The sequence below is a fragment of the Cicer arietinum genome, chromosome 4 (assembly GCF_000331145.2).
Source record: "Cicer arietinum cultivar CDC Frontier isolate Library 1 chromosome 4, Cicar.CDCFrontier_v2.0, whole genome shotgun sequence".
Classification (NCBI taxonomy): Eukaryota; Viridiplantae; Streptophyta; class Magnoliopsida; order Fabales; family Fabaceae; genus Cicer; species Cicer arietinum.
The window spans coordinates 16,112,827-16,133,589 of NC_021163.2; the positions used below are offsets into that span (position 1 = coordinate 16,112,827).

At 25.2% G+C, this 20,763-nt stretch overlaps 1 protein-coding gene across 1 annotated transcript; it reads left to right on the forward strand.

Moving 5' to 3' along the window:
* Nucleotides 1-17,986: 17,986 nt before the first annotated feature.
* LOC101499577 (LOB domain-containing protein 42) lies at nucleotides 17,987-19,304 on the forward strand. The gene is made up of 2 exons (XM_004497037.3): nucleotides 17,987-18,237; nucleotides 18,666-19,304. Exons 1-2 carry the CDS (start codon nucleotides 18,048-18,050, stop codon nucleotides 19,118-19,120), a joined length of 645 nt encoding a protein of 214 aa, XP_004497094.1. The 5' UTR covers nucleotides 17,987-18,047; the 3' UTR covers nucleotides 19,121-19,304.
* Nucleotides 19,305-20,763: the final 1,459 nt, after the last annotated feature.

A 20,763-nucleotide genomic window follows, 5' to 3' on the forward strand; every position in this document is an offset into this window, starting at 1 on the left:
TTTTTCACTCTCATCAACTCATACTTCATTTTTTTTCCTTAATTTTTTTTGTTTCACATATTCAGCTATAGAAAAAAATCCTCGCGCTAGTTAATTTGAAACAAGTGTTTGGGAATTGGGTTACCGAGAGGCTCAAAATTTATGTGTGGCCATGTGGTTTGGTTGTGGAAGGAGACTCTCGTGTCTCTCTATGATGATGTTTTTGGTAACAACGTTGTTTGTTGGGGCAATTCGTATATTCCCAGGAAATGCTGTGTCCAAAGTGGAATTCAACCGTGGCGTTATACACAACAAGAATATCAACAACAAAGATCTTTTCAATAAGTACTTCAATGGAAGCACTTTTTTTCATTCCAACAACAGAACCAAAAATGGGTTTGATGAAATCAAAAGAAGAGTACCCACTTGCCCAGATCCTCTCCACAATTAATTTACAAGTACAATTCCCATCAATTTTTTTTTTATCTTTCATTTATATAATATCTGCCTTTGATTTATTTTATTTTATTTATTTATGATGTACTAGTATTATTTTTATTGAAGTTCATCCAAAATATCCCCGTTTTTCTCATCATTAATTTTTTTCCCTGTTTGTTGAAGAATATGAAAGAAAACCGGGGATATTTTGGTATATTATATGTTGAAGAAAAATGTATTTTTTTTCTTTCTGTTTTTCTCATCCATGGAGGATCCAAAAATTTACTGATCAATCATCAATATTATTTGTAACAAAAAAATCGTCAATATTAGATATATACAGTTTGTATTTAAAAGATGCTGAGGGATATGTCATTTTTAGACTTTTTGCGTCAGTTTTTAATTTGTTGTATACTTTTGTGTTTTACTATTTAGCTTTTCTCTTAAAAGAGTTTGAGAAGAGGAAGAAGATGTGTAGTCAAAACAAAAAGGCAAGGGATCTAATTCTTTATACTCACACCCCCAGTTGGGGTGTTCATGGTACAAAATATATTAATATTCGAAAAATATATTAATTATAAAATAAATGGTGCATTCAATTTCAATTTAATATTATTTAAACTTTTTATTATATATTTTACATTAATAATAATAATAAATAAATTAATACTAAAAAATAATTTAACAGAGATATTATTTTCTCTCTTATTTTATTATGTTTTTTAATTTGTTTGAAATAATCAAATTAATTAATTATTTATGGAATTCGGGTAGCTTTTACAATATGAAAGCACTTTTTATCTCCCAGTGCAGAAATAATAATAATAATATAGCTTTTCTTCATTGTCAACCAGAAAATAAAAGGGAGAAACATTTACGAAGTATTGGGTTCGAATCCGAAACAATACATCTAACATAATAATATCGATATTTATTAGTTGAATTGTGACTTAAGGACGTTGGAAACGCTAATCTACTTTTTAATTAATGATTTTTTATATAGTGTATGGTTTGCAAATATTTTGGGTGATGATCAATTTAATGAGCTTCATTTGGTAAACTTATCATCATTAGTAATTGTGAACTACTCATTTCTCTACTACTAATATATATGGATCTTCTCCAACAAATGAAATAGAAATATAGATACTTATAAGAGAATTTCTACTATACAGTAGTTAATTCGACATATATCAATATATTTGATCTGTATAGATTAATAGTTATGTGAATTCTGTTTTGAGAAAAATTACTTCCTATTATTTATATAATTATAATAATTAAATATTATTTACTAAAAGTGTCAATGAAATCAAATAGATTATTTTTGAATTTTTATTACTCATAATAGTAAAAAATTAAATATTTTTACGATAAATATAAAAAATTAGTATAATATTTATAATCTATGAAGTGGTGTTTTTCTTATAAAACAATTCTCTCTAAAATTCAGAAATCATCAAATAGCTATTTGATTCATAAAAATTATATTAATTTATAGAACAAATATACTAAAATATGAATATAAGTTCTCTAGATACAAAAATATAAAAAAGACAAAATAAGAAAGAGAACAAAAATTGATGAAAGAGGTAGAGAGTGGAGTCTTCTTTTATCCATTTCTTTTAAAATAAACAAAGTGTATATGGTTGATTTTATTTTAGAGAGAGTCAAATTTGATTTAAGAGGTATAAAATTGATTTGACATATTTGGATGTTTCATGATTAAAGTTGATTTTACTTTTAAAATTGATTCTAATTTGAAGTTAAAATTTAAAAATTTTGACACAAAACATCAAAACTTTATATTTACGTTCAAAATTATTCTTCAATCAAAGCATTAATGAAAAAAACTCTACCACTAAAAGAAGGAACAAAATAACACCAAGTGAAACATTTGAAAAAAACTGCAAAAGAAGATAATTTATCCGCACAAGTATTACCTCCACAATAAATATGTGAAATTTTAATTGCATAGAGGAAGTTAAGTGAAGACAATAAATATGAGTTTTTCTTAGCTAATTTTAAGACTTAAAGATCAGTTGTACTAATTGTTTGATGTTTGAATGTTCAGAAACACTAAAGGATAACTAAAAATAATAAATTATTATTAATTGATTAATTAGTGATCAGAATTCAAAAATAAATGATTTTTTTTAGTCTTGAGTAGTCAATTTCCGCATCGTATCTCTTAATAACCATATGATTATTTAACCTAACTATATAAAGAGTTCTTAGCTTCAAAAAATCGTGGGTTTTCTAATTGATAACTTCAAGTGTTTCTTAAATCCTTAAATACTCATAAATTTGTGAAATCTAAATAATCAATCTTGATTATGCATGTAAATATGTTGTTGTACGATAATTCAAAGAGCTTCTAACCATATTATTTTTTTATTGTACGATAGTTCAAAGAGTTTCTAACGATGTTAATTTTTTATTGACCAAAATCGTTCTCAATTTATAAATTAACATAAACCTTCTTTTTCTATTTATCTTCATAAATACTTCATTTTGATTAAGAATTTGTAATTCCATTTGAATGTTCATATGATGACAATAATGAGTCATCCGTTCTTCATAACCAAAGCAAAAAGCCACAATTAATCAATTAAGGTACAAAGGATGTTTCACAATTTCTAGATTTGCATCGACCGATTAATTTGTTAAAACCACTATGGATAATAAGTTGTGTTTTAGATAATCTCTTATGATGTACAACTTTTTATTTAAATTATAAAAATTGATGATATTTTTATTGATGTTATAAAAATATATTTATTTATAATAATGTTAACAAAAGTGGCCTAAAGTAGTTATTGTCGGATGTGAGTATTATAGTGATCATCGGTGCTCGTGGATGGTTGCAGCAGAATGGGTGGTCAATGGTTAGAATGTAACCAGCAACATATATAGGAGTGTGATTTGATGGTGTTCCAAAGTGAAAATCAGAGTGGTGTTAATTGTAGGTGAAGTGGTGTTGACGTCTTGTAACGGTGATATGATACTTTTAAACTTATCTTTGAATTAAATGAAAAATCAACTTAAATACGTTTTATGTAAGTAAATTTTATTTTTAAAATCAACTTTAAAAACTAAAAATAAAAAATTTAGAACTATCCCACACGACAGGCCAATTATTGTTGGCGAGCATCTTATAATTGTCTTCAATTATTGGTGGCGGTTTGAACTTGCATTTGCATATGCCTGACGAGTAACGACAACATTCTATTAATAGACTATTCATTAATTTGGTAACATAACATGATTAAACAGTTTAACATACCCTAATTAAACAACTTTGTCAAAAAACATAAACAGTTTAATCAACTCGTTCATGTTGTCTGGATCCACCGAGGAAAAATGACAGTAAGTGAAAATAAAACACTTCTTTTGTACACGAAATTAGACTAATGAATATCATTTCCGAGAACAAAATTTATCCTAGAATAAATATAAGACTCATCTGAATTTTTTTTTCTTTTCCTTTTTACAAGTTCTTATTTATTCTTTTACAAAAAATAAAGTATCTCTAATTAATTTATATATTTTTCTATGACTAACAATAAATATTATAACAATAATATTAACTAATTCTTTTACGAAAAATAAATTTATAAAAATAATATCAATTATCAACAAATTAAATAATACTATCAACATTCTTGATTCTCGCAACGTGATCAAAGAGTCGTATATTTAGAGATAAATATAATTAAAATTGGATCCATAAATGTAATAGAATGGGAGTCGAAATCATTAATAATTTATTTTAATATCAAATAATTGTTAAAACTGCATAATTTAAAAATTAAAATTGATAAAGAAAAATCTTTCTATAATTATCTTTTTTTTACCTAATTCTAAAATCTAAAAAACATTATAAAATAAAATAGCAACAAAACCAAATATCATATCAAAAGTCCCAATCATAATTTTTTATTTTTTATATTAAAAAATATATTTAATATTAGCATGATTATTGATTATTATTACTTTATTGTTGAAAAGAATTATTAATTTTTAATACTTATTATCATCATTATTTAGACCAAAACTGTTTTACTACCTCCAATTAGTATTACCATTTATTTATATTATAAAAATTGAAATAAAACGATAAACGAACGAAGCTGATCAATACGCGAGTGTTCTTTTTTAATCTTTGTATTTTTTAGTTCAGAGGCTCCTCCCTTTTTAATATATTTTCCTGCCTTTTTCAATCATTCCTTCTTTCAATATACAATGTTATTCTTATATCTAATATTATTTAATAGTTGTTGAAGAAAGGGGAGGGACATGGCTGCCCTCCCGTGAGTCCCTTTCTGGAGGTAGTAATAATAAAGTAAAAGGGAAGTTTTTTTAATAATATAAATTTAGAGTGAGAGGTAGTGTCTAATTTAAAATAAGATTTTTAAAAAATAAAAATAAAAAATAGTTAAATAAATTTATATTTATCTTTTTACAAAAATAATAATAAGGAGACTCGAATTTGTCATTTTTACTCTTTAACACATTAAATTAAACTATTGCAATCAAGTAAAAATAAGTTTTCAAACTTGGTGTACTTTAATTTATAAAAATATATAATCAAGTTAAAACAAAAATATTTTTTTTGACTCAGTTAAATAAAAGATGCCATTAAAAGTTTGGGTTCAAATTTCAAAATGTATTACTCCATCCATCTTATGGTGATTTTATTTTAACAAAAAAAATTATCTTAAAATATATATGTCATTTTTATTATTTTATATTAATTTAATAATTATTATATACATAATTTTCAAAATACAATTATATTTTATATTTCTAATAATAAAAATTCATAAATAATTAAAATAAATAGTTTAATAAAATAATATCTTTTTAAAATAATATTTATTGTAAAACAAAATAAGTATTAGTTAATGTTGTTTTGTGGACACCACACTGTGTACCGTGTATCTTTAGAAAGCTTGCTTCCTTTTTATGATTACTTTTCTGTCTCATTCTACAAAACGTGCCTCAAGACAACATAGAGAAAAAAGTGTGACAGTTGGTTGAATTCAAGGGATTTGATTTTTTATTTTTTGGTTCCATTTATAGTGTGAGCTTTTGATTTATGTGTTGGTGCTATGTTACAAAATAAAGAGGAAGAGAACAAATAAAAGGGTTCCCTTATTCTGGTAAATTTGGTACTTATGAGAGAGACTAGAGAAAGAAACTAAAAGTGGCAGAGAAATCGATGTAGGAAAGTGTCACGTATTATGCGGCGAAGAAGATGATTTTATAAAAGTTGGCAGTGATACATAAGTTTGGTACTTACTTTGTCTCCTTGCATTTTGGATTTGGAATCAACTTGAATCTCATTTAACCATTCTTCTTACGAGAACAATTTAGATCATCGATGCATTTATGCCAGTTAATTGCTTATCTTTAATGGCAAGTGCTGGATTTTCTACATTCATTATGGATTTCCCATCATGTTCTTTTATTTTTTTATTTTTTTTTATTTTTTTTTATTATCGTTGTTGCTTTATATATACTTCTTTTTGACCGAGGAGAGAGAAAAACCAAAACAAAGAGGTTTTATCCATGTATAAATAATTGCTCATGGGTCGTTTAATTTAATTTCAAACAGCATTTTAATCTTTATTTTTTATTTTTTTAGTCTTTTATTTAATTTTAAGTAACATTTTTATCTTTCATATCTTAAAATGTTAACAATGTTATTTTTTCTTTACAAAAATTTATCAAAATCTTCAAACAAATTTATAAAATTCAATACCAATTTCAACAAAATTCATATATTTGTTAAATGCGTAACTAAAATATTCAAATAAATTTATATTTTTATGCCCAACAACATCAAATAAAGAATAAAAATATGAGTTTATTTGAATATTTGAGTTATAAATTTGATGAAATTTGCATTATATTGAAGATGATAATTAATTTTATGAATTTTGTTTGAAAATTTTGATAAATTTTTGTAAAAAAAAAAATAACATTGTTGATATTTTAAGATATAAAAGATCAAGTTGTTACTTAAAATTAAATAAAAGACTAAAGATGTATATAAATTTTCAAAAAACAAATATAGGAGTCGTCTTCTTCTAATCATCTCTCTAAATTTTTTCTTATCTCATTTTATATAAATAAATTATTTTTACATAAATTTCATTTTTTTTCCTTTATATTTTGTATGTGATTTCGTTATTTGAGTATAATATTATTTTATTTTTATTTGATGTAGTTTTATTTGATTTTTTTTTATCTTGCTGCGATGTTCGTTTGGATTTTAACTTCAACCTATTATATATTCAATCAATGATTTTGTGAACTCTACTAATTTGACTTAATGTAGATTATTTTTAGTAAAAATATAATTATTTCATTACATTTAATTAGAGTCACATAACTTATTGAAATCCTTTATAAAATAGTGAAATCTATTTGAATTTCAATTAATATAATAAGGATTGTGTGTTGTTAACAATATAAAGATATATGAAGTGTTAAATAGTATCATAACATATTTATAAGCAAAAAAAAAGTAGCAACAATATATTGATTATTCAAAGACTTACTCATTAATTAATATACTTTTATAATTAATGGAGTTTTGTACATATCTAAATACCATTAAAAAGGTTAATTATAAATATTGAAACTCTTTTATATGTATGGAATTTAGTTAATAGTTATTTAAAATTAAAATTTATTTTTAATATGTCTTTTTGACAGTTTTTTTAAACGGTCAAAGTTAATAATTAATTATTATATCAGTAAATTTTTTCACTCATATTTCAATCTAAATTTTCTAAATTAACACTTAATTCAAATCATTTGAAATATATCTTTTTTACAAATAAATTACTATATCTTTTATACAAGTGAGATGATATACATAATAATGTTTCATTAGCCAATATGACGTCATAAGTCAACTGAGTAACTTATCATATAAATATGTATTTTATAGCTATACTGTACATCATATGTTTTGGTGAATGTTGTATAAGAAAACAAAAATTATGATAATACATATTTTTCACTAAATACGACATATTTAAATTTACCTTTGAACACATAACTTATAATATAATAAACATGTATAAAAATATCACTGCTGTATAAGTTAAATTATTTTGTAAGTCTCCAACGTATTCGATTTTTTTTAAATTAGTTCATAAACTCTGTTTATTAAGTATAAGTCCCTAAATTTGTAAATGAATTAATTGTAGTTAGACCCTTGAAACTAAACATTTTTTCATTAGTTCTTTGAACATTTAAATAATTTCCAATTAGCTCCTTAAAATAAGGAATTCACAAAGAAATTGTTTAAAAAATATTAATTTTTAGTTATAATTAAGAAATTATTTTTTACTTAAAGGACTTTAGTTAAGTGTGGATCCGTTGAGAAAATTCAATTTCGAAGATTGATTTGAATTTTTTTAATCATATTTTATTTAATTTTCTATCGAACTCTAATTATTAATTTTCTGTTAAAAGAAAAGTATATATGCACATTGTCACAAAGATAAATAAATTCCATTAACGCACGTGCACTTATTACTAGGCCTCCATCTTTAAGCCATAATAATGATGCATAATCGACGTCTCTTCTTCCATGGAATTGTATAGTGAAAAGTACATAACAGAAACAACCAATCAATATAATTATAAAAGAATATGTTAGCAAAATATGCAATTATAAGAGAGGCTTTTGTTCATATGTGGCTTTGCAAATTGCGCATGAAACTGGGGGGAGCTTTGAGGTACAACCTTAATTTAGAGACGATGAGGTTACGGTAAATTGGCGATGCGAGTATGTGAGATGATTGTTACAACGAATATCCAGAATTTGGAATTTTGTAGGTATATATGTACGAGTACGAGTGTGCATATAAAATATATATGGCTTTTTTTGAAAAAAATATATTGATATATCAACAAAAATAATTTATTTTTATTTTTATTTTTATAGAATGTAATATAAAAGAAATAAATTGTTCAATTAAAAACCAAACATCGTAAAAAAATTTAAAAAGTAAAATAATATATTCAAGTATAACATTGTAATAATTCAAATGTCACTACAAAGAAAACATCTATATACCTTCGTAAGTCAATTATTTGATATGTACAGAAGAATCGAGTAAATTTGTTAGTGAATAAATTAATTTTTTTTAATTAAATTCTACGGTTATTCCTGAGTAAATAATTTTTAAAAACTCTATTTGTTCCACTTAAGATTTTTAACTTAATAGTTTTTTAGATAATCAAGGTATTTCTGAGTGTAATGTTAAAATTTTCCCTCACAATTTCATTATACTTCTTTTTCTTTTTGGCCATGTTGCCATTTAAACAAAACACACATTTTTCTCTTTCTCTCCAGAAAAACATTGAAACCTTCTCCTTCCTCAAAACCATATCGCCATCTTTTACATTTGGAGAACCATCACGTCACTGCTTTTTTCAGGTCGCCGTAGTAAGTTTCGTTCTCATTACCACTTTCATTTTTGTTCTTTCCTTATTTGTGTCCCTTCTTCTTTTTTCTGAGTTCTCTCTATTTCTTTCCTAACTTTTTATGGTACTTTGTTAGAGTGTCACTACGTCAAAATATCATTCTCCATCGTGGTATTCTCCTTCTTCACGGTGGTGTGTTATATTTCCATGTTTCTCAGTAGTTGATTAAAAAACTAAAAATCCCACTTTTAATTTAAAACCCTAACTCTTCCTCCGTTAAAAAGCCTAATTTTAGAAAATCTCTCCACCTTTTATTTCAGAAAATCCTAGTTTTTTCTTTATGTTATTTGTTGCTCATAAGTTTCAAGACAAGACAACATATATTTGTTACAAATCAGTTTAGTGAGGTACATTTTTACGCTATGACATTGAAGATTCTTGTTTACTAGATTTCCTTATTTATATCAATTTTTCCATTATTTAGGAAGCATATTGAGCTAGATCTTCATCATGCATATGTTGGTTCCTTTCTTATTCTCATTTCCAAATTTCACGACCAACATTTTTATTTCCCCTACATTATTTTAGCAAATGATAATTAACAACACGTTTGTGTCATCATTCTGAGAGCCAGTTGACAAGGTTAAATATAGAAGCAAGGTGTCTTTATTGTTGATAATTTAGTAGTGATGTTTGGTTTTCATTTAATTGTTATTGGTGTTTGATTTTGCAAATTCAAGTTTGTATTGATTGTAACTCAACAAGTTGCTGGTCTGCCTTGTGTTCCTAAAATTTGTTACACTATCATGGATAATAGCTTAACAAATTATTATTCTTATTCTTTTTTCATGTATTATATAACAACAATATATTGTTGAAGTTTAATGCGTGAATGCTTTTTTTTTACATGATTTATCCATGATCTAGTGGTTCTTTCTTTCAAGGGCACACCACTCTATCATGTTTCTCCCACTTAGTTTGTGTTTTGAGATGTAAATAAGCATATAATAAAATAAACATACATATACTAGTTTGTGTGTATTTTTTTTATAATCATATTGTATCTTATATTAATTTTTTGTTTTTTTTTTCCATTGCCACATTTAATTTATTAAATAGTTTGCTCACAAACTTGTAGTATTTCTAAATGATATTACATATTGATGCTAAAAAATCTTAGGTAACCAACTGTATGTACACATGGGACTTTACTCACTCACTTTGTGTAGATAGATGAGTGGATATTAACAAAATTGTATTTATTTATCTATCTTGCTAACCTACCTTATTGACAAAATTGTACATCTTTAACATTGGTCTGTTTCTGGTTACCAAATGAAATTCATTAATAGTAAGTGGTTAAAAATTATATAATTTGGTTTATTACTTGAGATTCCCTCACTCTCTCCTGTCCAACATTCTGGCTTTGGTTCAATTTTCGTCAAGGAAACTCTTAGAATATAATTTGGTAAACTGCTTGTGATTTCTCAAGTTAATTTTAAACATATGAATTGTTTTTCCACTTAATTTGGAGGTCAGGAATATTATAGTAACAACGAAAATGGTCAGAAGTCTGAAAATGAGGAGATTTAGTTTCTTGCATTACTCTTCAGATCATATTAATTAAATAACATTTAATTTATGTATTTCTTTCAAGATCTTGAGTTTGTGTTATTATCTTAGTCAAAAAATTTGCTACCAAATTTATTGATATACACGTTTTGATCCATATTACCTCACACTTTATGGGAAAGCCTACAATTATAATTGGATCATTAACAGGGGGAACATTAATTACAAAGAGGTAGTTGAGGCTATAACATAAGTTTTCTTGTAAATTGTGTATATTTTGTTTCTGATTGATACACTTGAATTGGTTAGTAACGAAACAAGTGTCAAATACAGAAATTTTTTTGTTTTTAGAGTAATATCGTAGTTTACTTGTTTTCAAATTTTATTAAGACTTTTGAATTTCACCGTGTTAGTCATATATATGAAAAGGTAATATTTAACATGTAAATTGTGATCTTTTTGTTTATCGTTTTTTAATTGATGTAAGTTGAATGAAGTTGTTTAGTTGATGTAAGTTCGATTTTTTTTTCTAGTTTGACATTATCCACGGAAATACCATGGGACAAGTTATTTGACTTGCCTATGACATTTTTTAGGCTAAAATTATCTATGACATGTCTTCGATAAATTACCTACGGAAATTCTACGAGTATACATAAACCATGATATTTCTGAGGGCCATATTTTACCTACGATTTATCTACAGATTCGTGTTCGTAGATAATACGTGAGTAATTATTGATTACCCATAGATAAACTGTGGATAAAGTTAAAATCTGATGTAGATAATCACAATTTTTCTTGTAGTGTGTGTGTAAATAATATTAATACTATGAGAAAACTACAATTTTCACTCTAGAGTAAGGAAGTAAGATATAATACTAGCAACTACCGTATGAGTAGCAATACACCAATACCAAGAGCGTATCTAATAAAAATTTCCGATTTTTTACAAGTACACATATTTCAATGTTAAAGAGTGTTCTCTATGTAGTTAATGAGTGGTCCAATTAACCATTTCGCAAAGATTAAGAAAAATGTGTAAATGAACACTACAATAATAACCTTATATTGTGGTCAACTTAAACAAAATTTGTCATTGAAAAAACCCTTCATAAATTACTAGCCAAAAAAACTTGTTTCAAATATAAAAATTCAACTTGGTTATTAATATTATTAGTGGCTGAAAAAAAGCCCTTATAAATCAATTTTTATTTTTGCTTAGTGTAATTTTTATTTAAATTTTTGGGACCCACATCATCGCAATGAGTTTGACTAATTAGAAATTTCAGTAGAAATTTGTAATGTCATATATTGTCACAAAATTCTAAGTTGCAGCTTAATGACGACAAAGACAGCCAAAAAAAGTACGGCATTTTCTGACAACGTAGTCCGCCACAAAAATATATATAATAGATATATGTGCGACCATTCTTCCTCTAAATTTTCTCTCTATCTTCTCTCTAAATTTTTCAATAGCTTCTCTCTGTAAATACTTTTCTCCAGCTTTTATTTTAAAAAACAATTGTAACATTTTCATCATTAGATCGATTTCGTTATTCAGGGTAAGAATTTATTTTAGGTATAATTTCTCATGCGTTTTCTTAGCTTAATTTCATATAACACTTCAGTCGTTTTTCCTTTTTTTTCTTCTTCCTGATTTGGTCCTTTAATTAATTTTAAGTAAAAAATATGATCTTTTATGTTTTAAAATATTAACAATGTTATCCTTTTTTTTTTTTACAAAAATACATCAAAATTTTCAAACAAAATTAATAAAATTAATTATCATCTTCAATATAATGCAAATTTTATCAAATTTATAACTCAAATATTCAAATAAACTAATATTTTCATTCTTTATATTTTTTGAACTTTATAATAAAACTAAATAAATGATCAAATTGGAAAGAAATAAAAAAGATAAGGGACTGAAGTATTTTCTCAAGTTAAGTTAAGGGACCACAAAATCAATTGTGCCCTTTACTTTATCAATTAATATTTTTTATATAACATATATATATATATATATATATATATATTCATTTTTTAAATTCTATTAATAATTTATTTTTAATATTCATTTCATATTTATGAAAATAATTTTATTTAATAAAGTTATCAACTCTTAGCAGTCAAAATAACCGCAAATGACTTTTTTTGTTGTTAGTGTGACAACATAATTTGTGCGGCCTAAACACCACAAATTGTGTTTTTTTATAAGACATTTCACTTTTGTAGCGGCATATATCGTCAGGACAGTTGCGGCGGTCTTTCCCTTCACAAATTTATGACATCTCATGTCTTCACAAATGATCATCCAAAAACCAGTAATTGTGGTTATTTTGTCTGCCACATAGTATTGTGACGAGCTTATTTGTGGCTGTTTAAGGCCGCCACAAATATTTCATTTGTGTCCATTTTTTTAATCATTTGTGGTAATTTTTGGCCGTCACAAAAGACTCTTGTTCTTGTAGTGGAAATAGAAGAATAATATTTTTGTTAAAATATTTTTATTTAGTATTAATTGATGTATTCACCATTACAACTAATGCAAAGTGAAACATATTGAAAATTATGTATGTAGCGTTAATAATTAATTAGAATCTGTAATTGAAAAGATAATTAATGTTATATTGTAAATTAAAAATGATTATTTATTTTGAAATATTTTTTTTACATATAATCACTTATTGTGAGACAGATAAAGTATTCAACTAAATAGGTTTGCCAAGAATATATAATGATTTTTTATTAATAGAATTGGGTTGATTGTGCCTATAAGTCCTAACTCAATTGAAAAATATTGATATTGTTAAGTTGAACATCATGTTAAGTGTAACTACTATTTCAACGTTGTCGCTACTCTCAAAATAAAATATGTCTCTTTTTCTTCATGTATTAGAGATAGGTGATTTAAGACCTTTTTTGGTTCAGAATCACATCTCCAAGTAGTTTTTTTTCCTTCATTTTATCTCAATAAGTGGATTTCCCAAAAATTTGGTGTTTTTTAAAGTTTTTTTTTTTTATGTGATTTCTTCGTCGTCTAAATGCGGAGCTTTTTGGTGTTCATGTAAGTCTTGGTGCGGTGTTTGTTTGATTTAAAGTCGGCATAACATCCACACAGGGATCCTAATTAAGGAGGGCTCCAATTTTTTTTTTTATAGTATACTTGAACTTTGAAAATTTGCATTTATATCCTTAATTTTGTATACCGATCATTCTAAACTTTTATAACCGCACCTTATACCCAAAATAAATATCAATTTTCTAAACAAATACATTGTTCTTTGAGACTAAATCTAATTTATGTCAACTATCATCTCTTCACCACACTCACTATTGTGAGTATATGTGACAACTGTTGCGCCACTATCAAAGCACAAAAATTAGAATCTTAATGTTAGAGTATTCTTGATGTTCAGGTTTTCTGATTTACTAATTTACTAATTTAGGAGCTCAGTTTGTTTAAAATAGTTTATTTACTGATTTTAAGAACTCATTATCTTTTAGGATTTAATCTAATGTTAGGGTTTTAGATTTTTGAAACTCATTATTGATTTTGTGATTTACGACGATACTATTTGATCCAAGAAATTGAGATGTTCTTGATTCTAAAATGATTAATTTTTTAATGACGAAATGTCTCAAAAGACATTTTTCCATTGTAAAGGGTTCTAAGGATAATTCAAAGAATAGACACTTTACGGCTAATGGGTATACCAGAGTTTTATCAAATGGAGAGAAGTTCGACAAGATTGACTTGTTAATTGAAAGAGCTTAATAAAGTTTTTTTTTTGTATAAGTTTTTAAGAAAGGGATCGGTAAATGTCAATTAACAAATGAGGATTTTTGGTGATTGGTCGCACATTGTTGAACGACTTAGAGAGCATGAGATAAACATGAATCATGTTAAAAATATGACCATTTTGTATTAGTTGTGTCAAGGATGAAAAAGGTCAAACGATTAATAAAACAGCTCAAACACTAATTGTGAAAGAAAATAAACAATGGAAAAATGTTTCAAAAATAATTATTTCAATAGTGAAATTTCTTGCTAAACACAGTTTGACTTTTGTGATTCTAATGAGAGATTGTACAAAATAGCATTGGAATTTTTTTGAATTTAATTGAAATGTTAGCTAAATTTGACATAATTGTCCAAGATTATGTTACATGTATTACATATGATAAAATTCACTTTCATTATTTTAGGCATAACATACAAAATAAGTTAACACTTTAGCTTGATTTTGCAATTAAAAATGAAATCCTTAGAAGAATCAAACAAGCAAAATATTTCTCAATACTTGATTGTACTCATGATGTTAGTCACCAATGTCTTTAATAATAAGATAAGTTGATGTTTCTTTAAAATATATTACTTTTGAAGAATCTTTATTTGAAATGTTTATATTGTTTTCCTAATGCAATTATTGCATATAGAATTTTTATTAAGTATTCATGTGAGAGTTGCTTATGGAGAAAGAAGTTTTTCAAAATTTAAATTGGTTGAAGTCTTACTTGTGGTCTACCATATTACAAGAAAGATTTAATAGACTAACATTGATAACAATGGATAATGACCTTTTGAAGACAATACAATATGAAAATTTAGTTGATGAATTTGCTTCAAAAACTGTTAGAAGGATGACTCTTTTTTAATAGCAAGAAGGTTAATATTAGTTTGATGGTGTTATTTACCATTTACTTATTTTGATAAATGTAAATAAAATAGTTTGAGTTTTTTGTATTTCATTTGGCACAAATATAATATTTTATAATACTTATAATTTTTAAAATTATATTTTTTTATTAGAACCCAATTTTTTAGAACAAGACATCCAAAAACATTAAAATGCTCCTAATTTGGTTCACATCGGCAGAGTAACTTTGATAAATTACAATTTCAATAAATAAACTTTTTGTGTAATCGACGATACATATCCGAAAGCATATGTTTTGGAGACACTTGAATTTTATCATAATTTTAGACATGTTGTCTCTTGTGCTATTAACTTGGATGTTGTGAGTTTTTCGCAGATTTGTCCTTGTTGGTTTTGGCGATTTTAAATTTAAATGGTATCGAAGTATTTTACCGATTTAAATGAATAAATATATTTCTACAAAAAAGAAAGTTGAATACCATATCTCGAATTTGAAATCGAAAACTCGCAGTTGTATATGATTTTTTGATTGTATCATTTTTTTTATCATAAAAGAAAAAATGGATTTTTGTTTCAATGTCGGTCGTGAAATTTGAAAAAAAAACTTTAGCTTTATTTTAAAATGTTAATAAAATTAGTTGTTATTGATATTACTATATTAATTTCATAAAAATATATTGTAATTATATATAATATATAATTCAATTGATAATTATAAAAATATTAATATACAAATATTTAAGTTTGAATTTGAGATTCTCTATTTGACCAATATATGGATATATGATTCAAAAATATAAAAAGTAATAATTACTATGTTCCTTTTTGTTACAAAAAGAAGGGCCTTAAAGACTGGTTACCAGTTCCTTTTTAATTGACGTTTAAATGTTATTTATATATATTAAAGAAATCAATAACTTTTTATCTTCATAAAAATATTTATCTTTTCTCTTTTATAACTTTTTATTGTTTATTATTTTATTTTATTTATTTTTCATTATTCTATACATAGTAAATAATACTCCTCTATAATGAAATAAAAATAAATATAATAATTTAAAAATTAATATATCTGATTTATAAAATAAAATAAGATGAATTTATTTTTAATTACTCTTTTTATTTATATGTCATTCTAAAGTGATATTGCTTATAAAATAACATCAATATATTATTTTTCCAAAACAACACCTAAATAGGAATAACTTTTTTTTATAACAAAAACGACCATTAAAACATAAAGTAATATATCAAAAATAAAATAAAATAGAGAGTGTACATCACTTCAATGTTTGGGCCAATTTTAATTACTTCCATTATTATCTCCTTCACATTGACTTGAGCTCATAAATTCACTAAAAACAATCGAACTTTGTTTTTTTTAACTAAATACACAGTCAAACCTTTTTTTTTAGGAATAAACAATCAAACTTGAGAATAATTTGTAATATTATCACCGATATTTCTTTAAGGAAAAATATTAACAAGTATTTTTGAAGTAGTGATTGAAAAAATAAAATAAATAATTTATTTTTGGAAATTATGTATCCAATATCTTAAAATATTAAAGTGATTTTTTTTAAGTAAATATTTTTTTTCCCTTTTTTGTTTCATAACGAATCACTTAGATTTTTAACACGACCTTCATTTATTCATGGGTTCATGGTCTAAGTTTGTTAACTTTGTCCCGACACATTCTTTCGGTGCTTCGTTTGCTGCAAACCTGCACTTTACTTATGATGCAAATTAGCTCATGGGTCTGAACAATTCAGAACGTGACACTTAAATTCTGCTAGCACCCAACACTAGCTAATTAATATTCTTTTAATAATAATAATAACATGTAAAAAAACAATATTCTTTTTCACTTTCTCTCTTATTAAACGATAAAAAAAGAACTAATTTTATTTTTTATTCTATTTTTCTCCTTCTTCATTATTTTCTTTTGTTTCCTTTTCCTTTCACTTTTTTTTTAAATAAAATATACCATTAAAATTATACAAAAACCGTGGGCGAATATATATTAAGATCCCAGACTAGACCACGCCCATGGTCTCTACGTACCAATTCTCTTTTAAAAGAAAGGAAAAAGATCAAGACATATATTTGACGTAGATTAAATGGGGAGAAAGCTAATTACCTTCCATTTAAGGGAGTTCTATGGTAGTTTAATTAGTATTACCATTTACTCACGCCTAACCTATGATAAACAATATCTCTCCTCTCTTTCCTTTCCATTTTTCCTTGACTTTAATCAACATACTTGCTTTCCTTAATTTTTGTTGTTAATTATCTAATCCCACATATTTATCATCGCATTACTAACAAACTATAAAATATATCTTTGGTAGTATGATGGTTTTCACTATTAATTTATCTGTCACTTGTAGTTTATCTTTACATTCCAGTTTACTATGAAAACTAATATAATCAAATTTATTAGTCTTTTTAGCTAACCACCAAATTAATCTTATAAGAATTAAAACAACCCAATAAAATTGCTTTCTCTATTTCCAAAATAAACATCATTTAAGATTTTTTTTTAGATAAATTAAGAAAATAATAAATAGTTGTATTAATTTTGTAAAATCATATTTATTACCTATTGACCATTAACATTTATTATAAATGTATAGTTGATATAATGATTTAAAAATGATGGATACAATATTATTTTGTTAAAAAAATAGCATTAATTCATTAATCAATTAATGTTACATTAAAAAATAAAAAACACTAATTTTAAAATAAATTTTATATTAAAGTGACATTTATTTTAAAAAGAGGAGAGAGAGAAAAAACACAATTGCCCCCCACTAACCATCTCCACAATTAATTGGTTAATAAATACCCCTAAGAGTAACATTAGAACCACAACAACAAACAACAACAAAAACCAACCACGAGAGAGTAGTAGTACATAGACTATAAGTGCCCACAATGAAAGTGAGTTGCAATGGATGTCGCGTACTTCGCAAAGGCTGTGGTGAAAATTGTATCATCAAGCCTTGTCTTGAGTGGATCAGTTCCCCTGAGTCCCAAGCCAATGCCACTGTCTTCCTTGCCAAGTTCTACGGCCGCACTGGCTTGCTCAACCTCCTCGCCGCTGCTACTCGACAAAATGCCCCAGGTACATTCCATCTCATACTCTAATTAACCATTTATACTTCAGTCATTTTCTTAAACATTATTATAAACAAATAATCATTTTATTATATTACAACTATTGAAATAAAAAACCATAAATAATTATTTAAAAAATAATTTTTATCATGATTAATAAAAAAAAACAATATTTTTTAAAAATACGTAAAAAACAGATCCTTAATTAATTATTAAATATTTTCATATTTCAAAGTCAATTCTAATTTATTTTAAATATACGATAATCAGTGTTTATAAGTATTCGTATAGTCAATTTTATTTTAATGAAAAGATTTCAATATCTAAAGCCTCTTACTTTTTAAAAGATTACTTTTACAAACTTTGAATGCATAAATTTAATTTAATTTAAAAATAATTAAATTAACATTAGGAGTGGTTTTCCAATATTTTCAGTTGTGTTCAGATCCTTATTGTACGAGGCTTCGGGCAGAATGGTGAATCCCACTTTTGGGGCACTAGGTTTATTCTGGCAAGGAGAGTGGAGCCGATGTGAAGCTGCAGTTGAAGCTGTGCTATCTGGCTCAAGAATTAATGACGTGGCAACCGTTGATTTGAATACCTCAAGTACACTCGTTGGTGATCATGTTCTTCAAACATATGATATACGACACGTGGCTAGAGGTTCCAACATTGGAATTAAAGGAAAAACTCAATTCAAGAGAGTCGGAGAAGTTTTCAAACCCAAACCGCGTCTAGGTTCGGTCAGCTCAACTGCATTGTTGACATCAGGTTGGGATACGGCATGTACCGAACCTGGGGAGGCTTCTTCGGTAATTCAGACTGAGCCCAAGGAAATCGTTGAAACACAAGTGAATTTGGAACTCACTCTTGGCTTTCATTGCCAATAAATCAATACAAAACAAATACTTCCTTCCGAATGAATTATACGTAAAAATAAACAAATAACACATTAAAAAATATTATTAATTTCATTTAATTTAATTTTTAAAATTTCAATAAAAAATTAAGTCTATTATTATATTACTTAGTGAGTGATAGATTGAGAATTGAAAATGTAAAAAATTATATTTAGGGGACAAGAGGTAATTTTGAGATTTTTTAATTAATTAGAAACAAAATTATTGATTTTATTATAAAGAGAAAATAGATTATAAATTTTGGTTGTCCTTCGCTTAGCTGGTAGAACAAATACTTAGATTGTTTGCACCTTTGTACCATTTTAGCTATATGTTGAATGTATGATAAGGAACAATTTTTTTCCTTTCAATATTATAAGAAAATACTTATCTTGAAAAGTAGAATCGTGAAAAGTTCATTTGAATACATACTTTCTTATTATTTTTTATTTAATAATGACAAAAATATCTTTTAGATCTTTACTGTAAAGCATAATATAATTTAATCAATTTTTTCTAAATACAAATTTTAGACAAGTTGGGATTTGAATTCAAACATTATAGGATATTAAAATATTACCCAAAAATTAAAATTCTCACACTAATAATGGTATTTTAACTCAAATCTTTTAGGATATTAATCAGCTTTTATATCAACTAGATTACCTTTTGTTAACATTTGTTATTAGAAATTTTAATATTTTGGTATTGCAATACAAAAAAATATTTTTCACGTTTCATACCCTTATATGGCTACGCATAATCTTGCTAATTGTTGTCTCTGATTTTTTAATATAGAAATTTACTAACTAAATTACAATAATTAAAAAATGATCAAACTATTAAATTTGTTAATATTAGATGTTATTTTCCATAGCTTGTCCTTAGTATTTTTTTGGGTGAAAATCCTTCATTGTATTTATTGTTTACTTATATTTTACCAAAATATGTATAAAAAAATTAACGTAGTTTGATTAAGAAGTCATTAACACAATTAATTGAGAACTTATAGGGCTTTATGAATAAGGATACTAAGATTTCTCATGATGTTGAATTTTTATTTACTAAAAGATAAATTCTACAGGATTATAAAAAAAGATTGTGTATGGTACTATAAATAATTTTATTTAATATATTCATGTGAGTATTATACTATAATATCTATTTAAATTGTCTAAATAGTTTTGACATTTTTATCTATTTAATTTTGACTCAATAGTTAAATAAATTGTTTCCATAACTGAAATTAAAATTTTTATTTTAATTAAAACCATAACAAAAAAAATTGATTTCAAAATAGACCAAAAGATCAAACTTAAAATTTTAAAGGTGTTAAATCTAAAAAGTGGTCAACTCATTCATAAATTTAGGTATCTAATTTGATATGTTTTCTCTCTATATATAATTATGACTTAGTTTAATGTATTAAACTTACAATTATTACTCTAAAAAAAACTATATAATTTAATACTTGTAATGATAAAAGAAAAGGTAATAAATTTTTTAATTATACTATAATATATATTTAATTAATATTACTTATAATTATTAGTACTTATATATATATATATATATATATATATATATATATATATATATAAATAAAAACCTATAGATAAAAAATTAATAATATA

Excerpts from the sequence above, each read along its gene's own strand:
- LOC101499577 (XM_004497037.3), top strand. The coding sequence starts at position 18,048 with ATGAAAGTGAGTTGCAATGGATGTCGCGTACTTCGCAAAGGCTGTGGT. Across the intron at positions 18,238-18,665 it reads TACTCGACAAAATGCCCCAG|TTGTGTTCAGATCCTTATTG; the intron begins GTACATTCCATC and ends CAATATTTTCAG.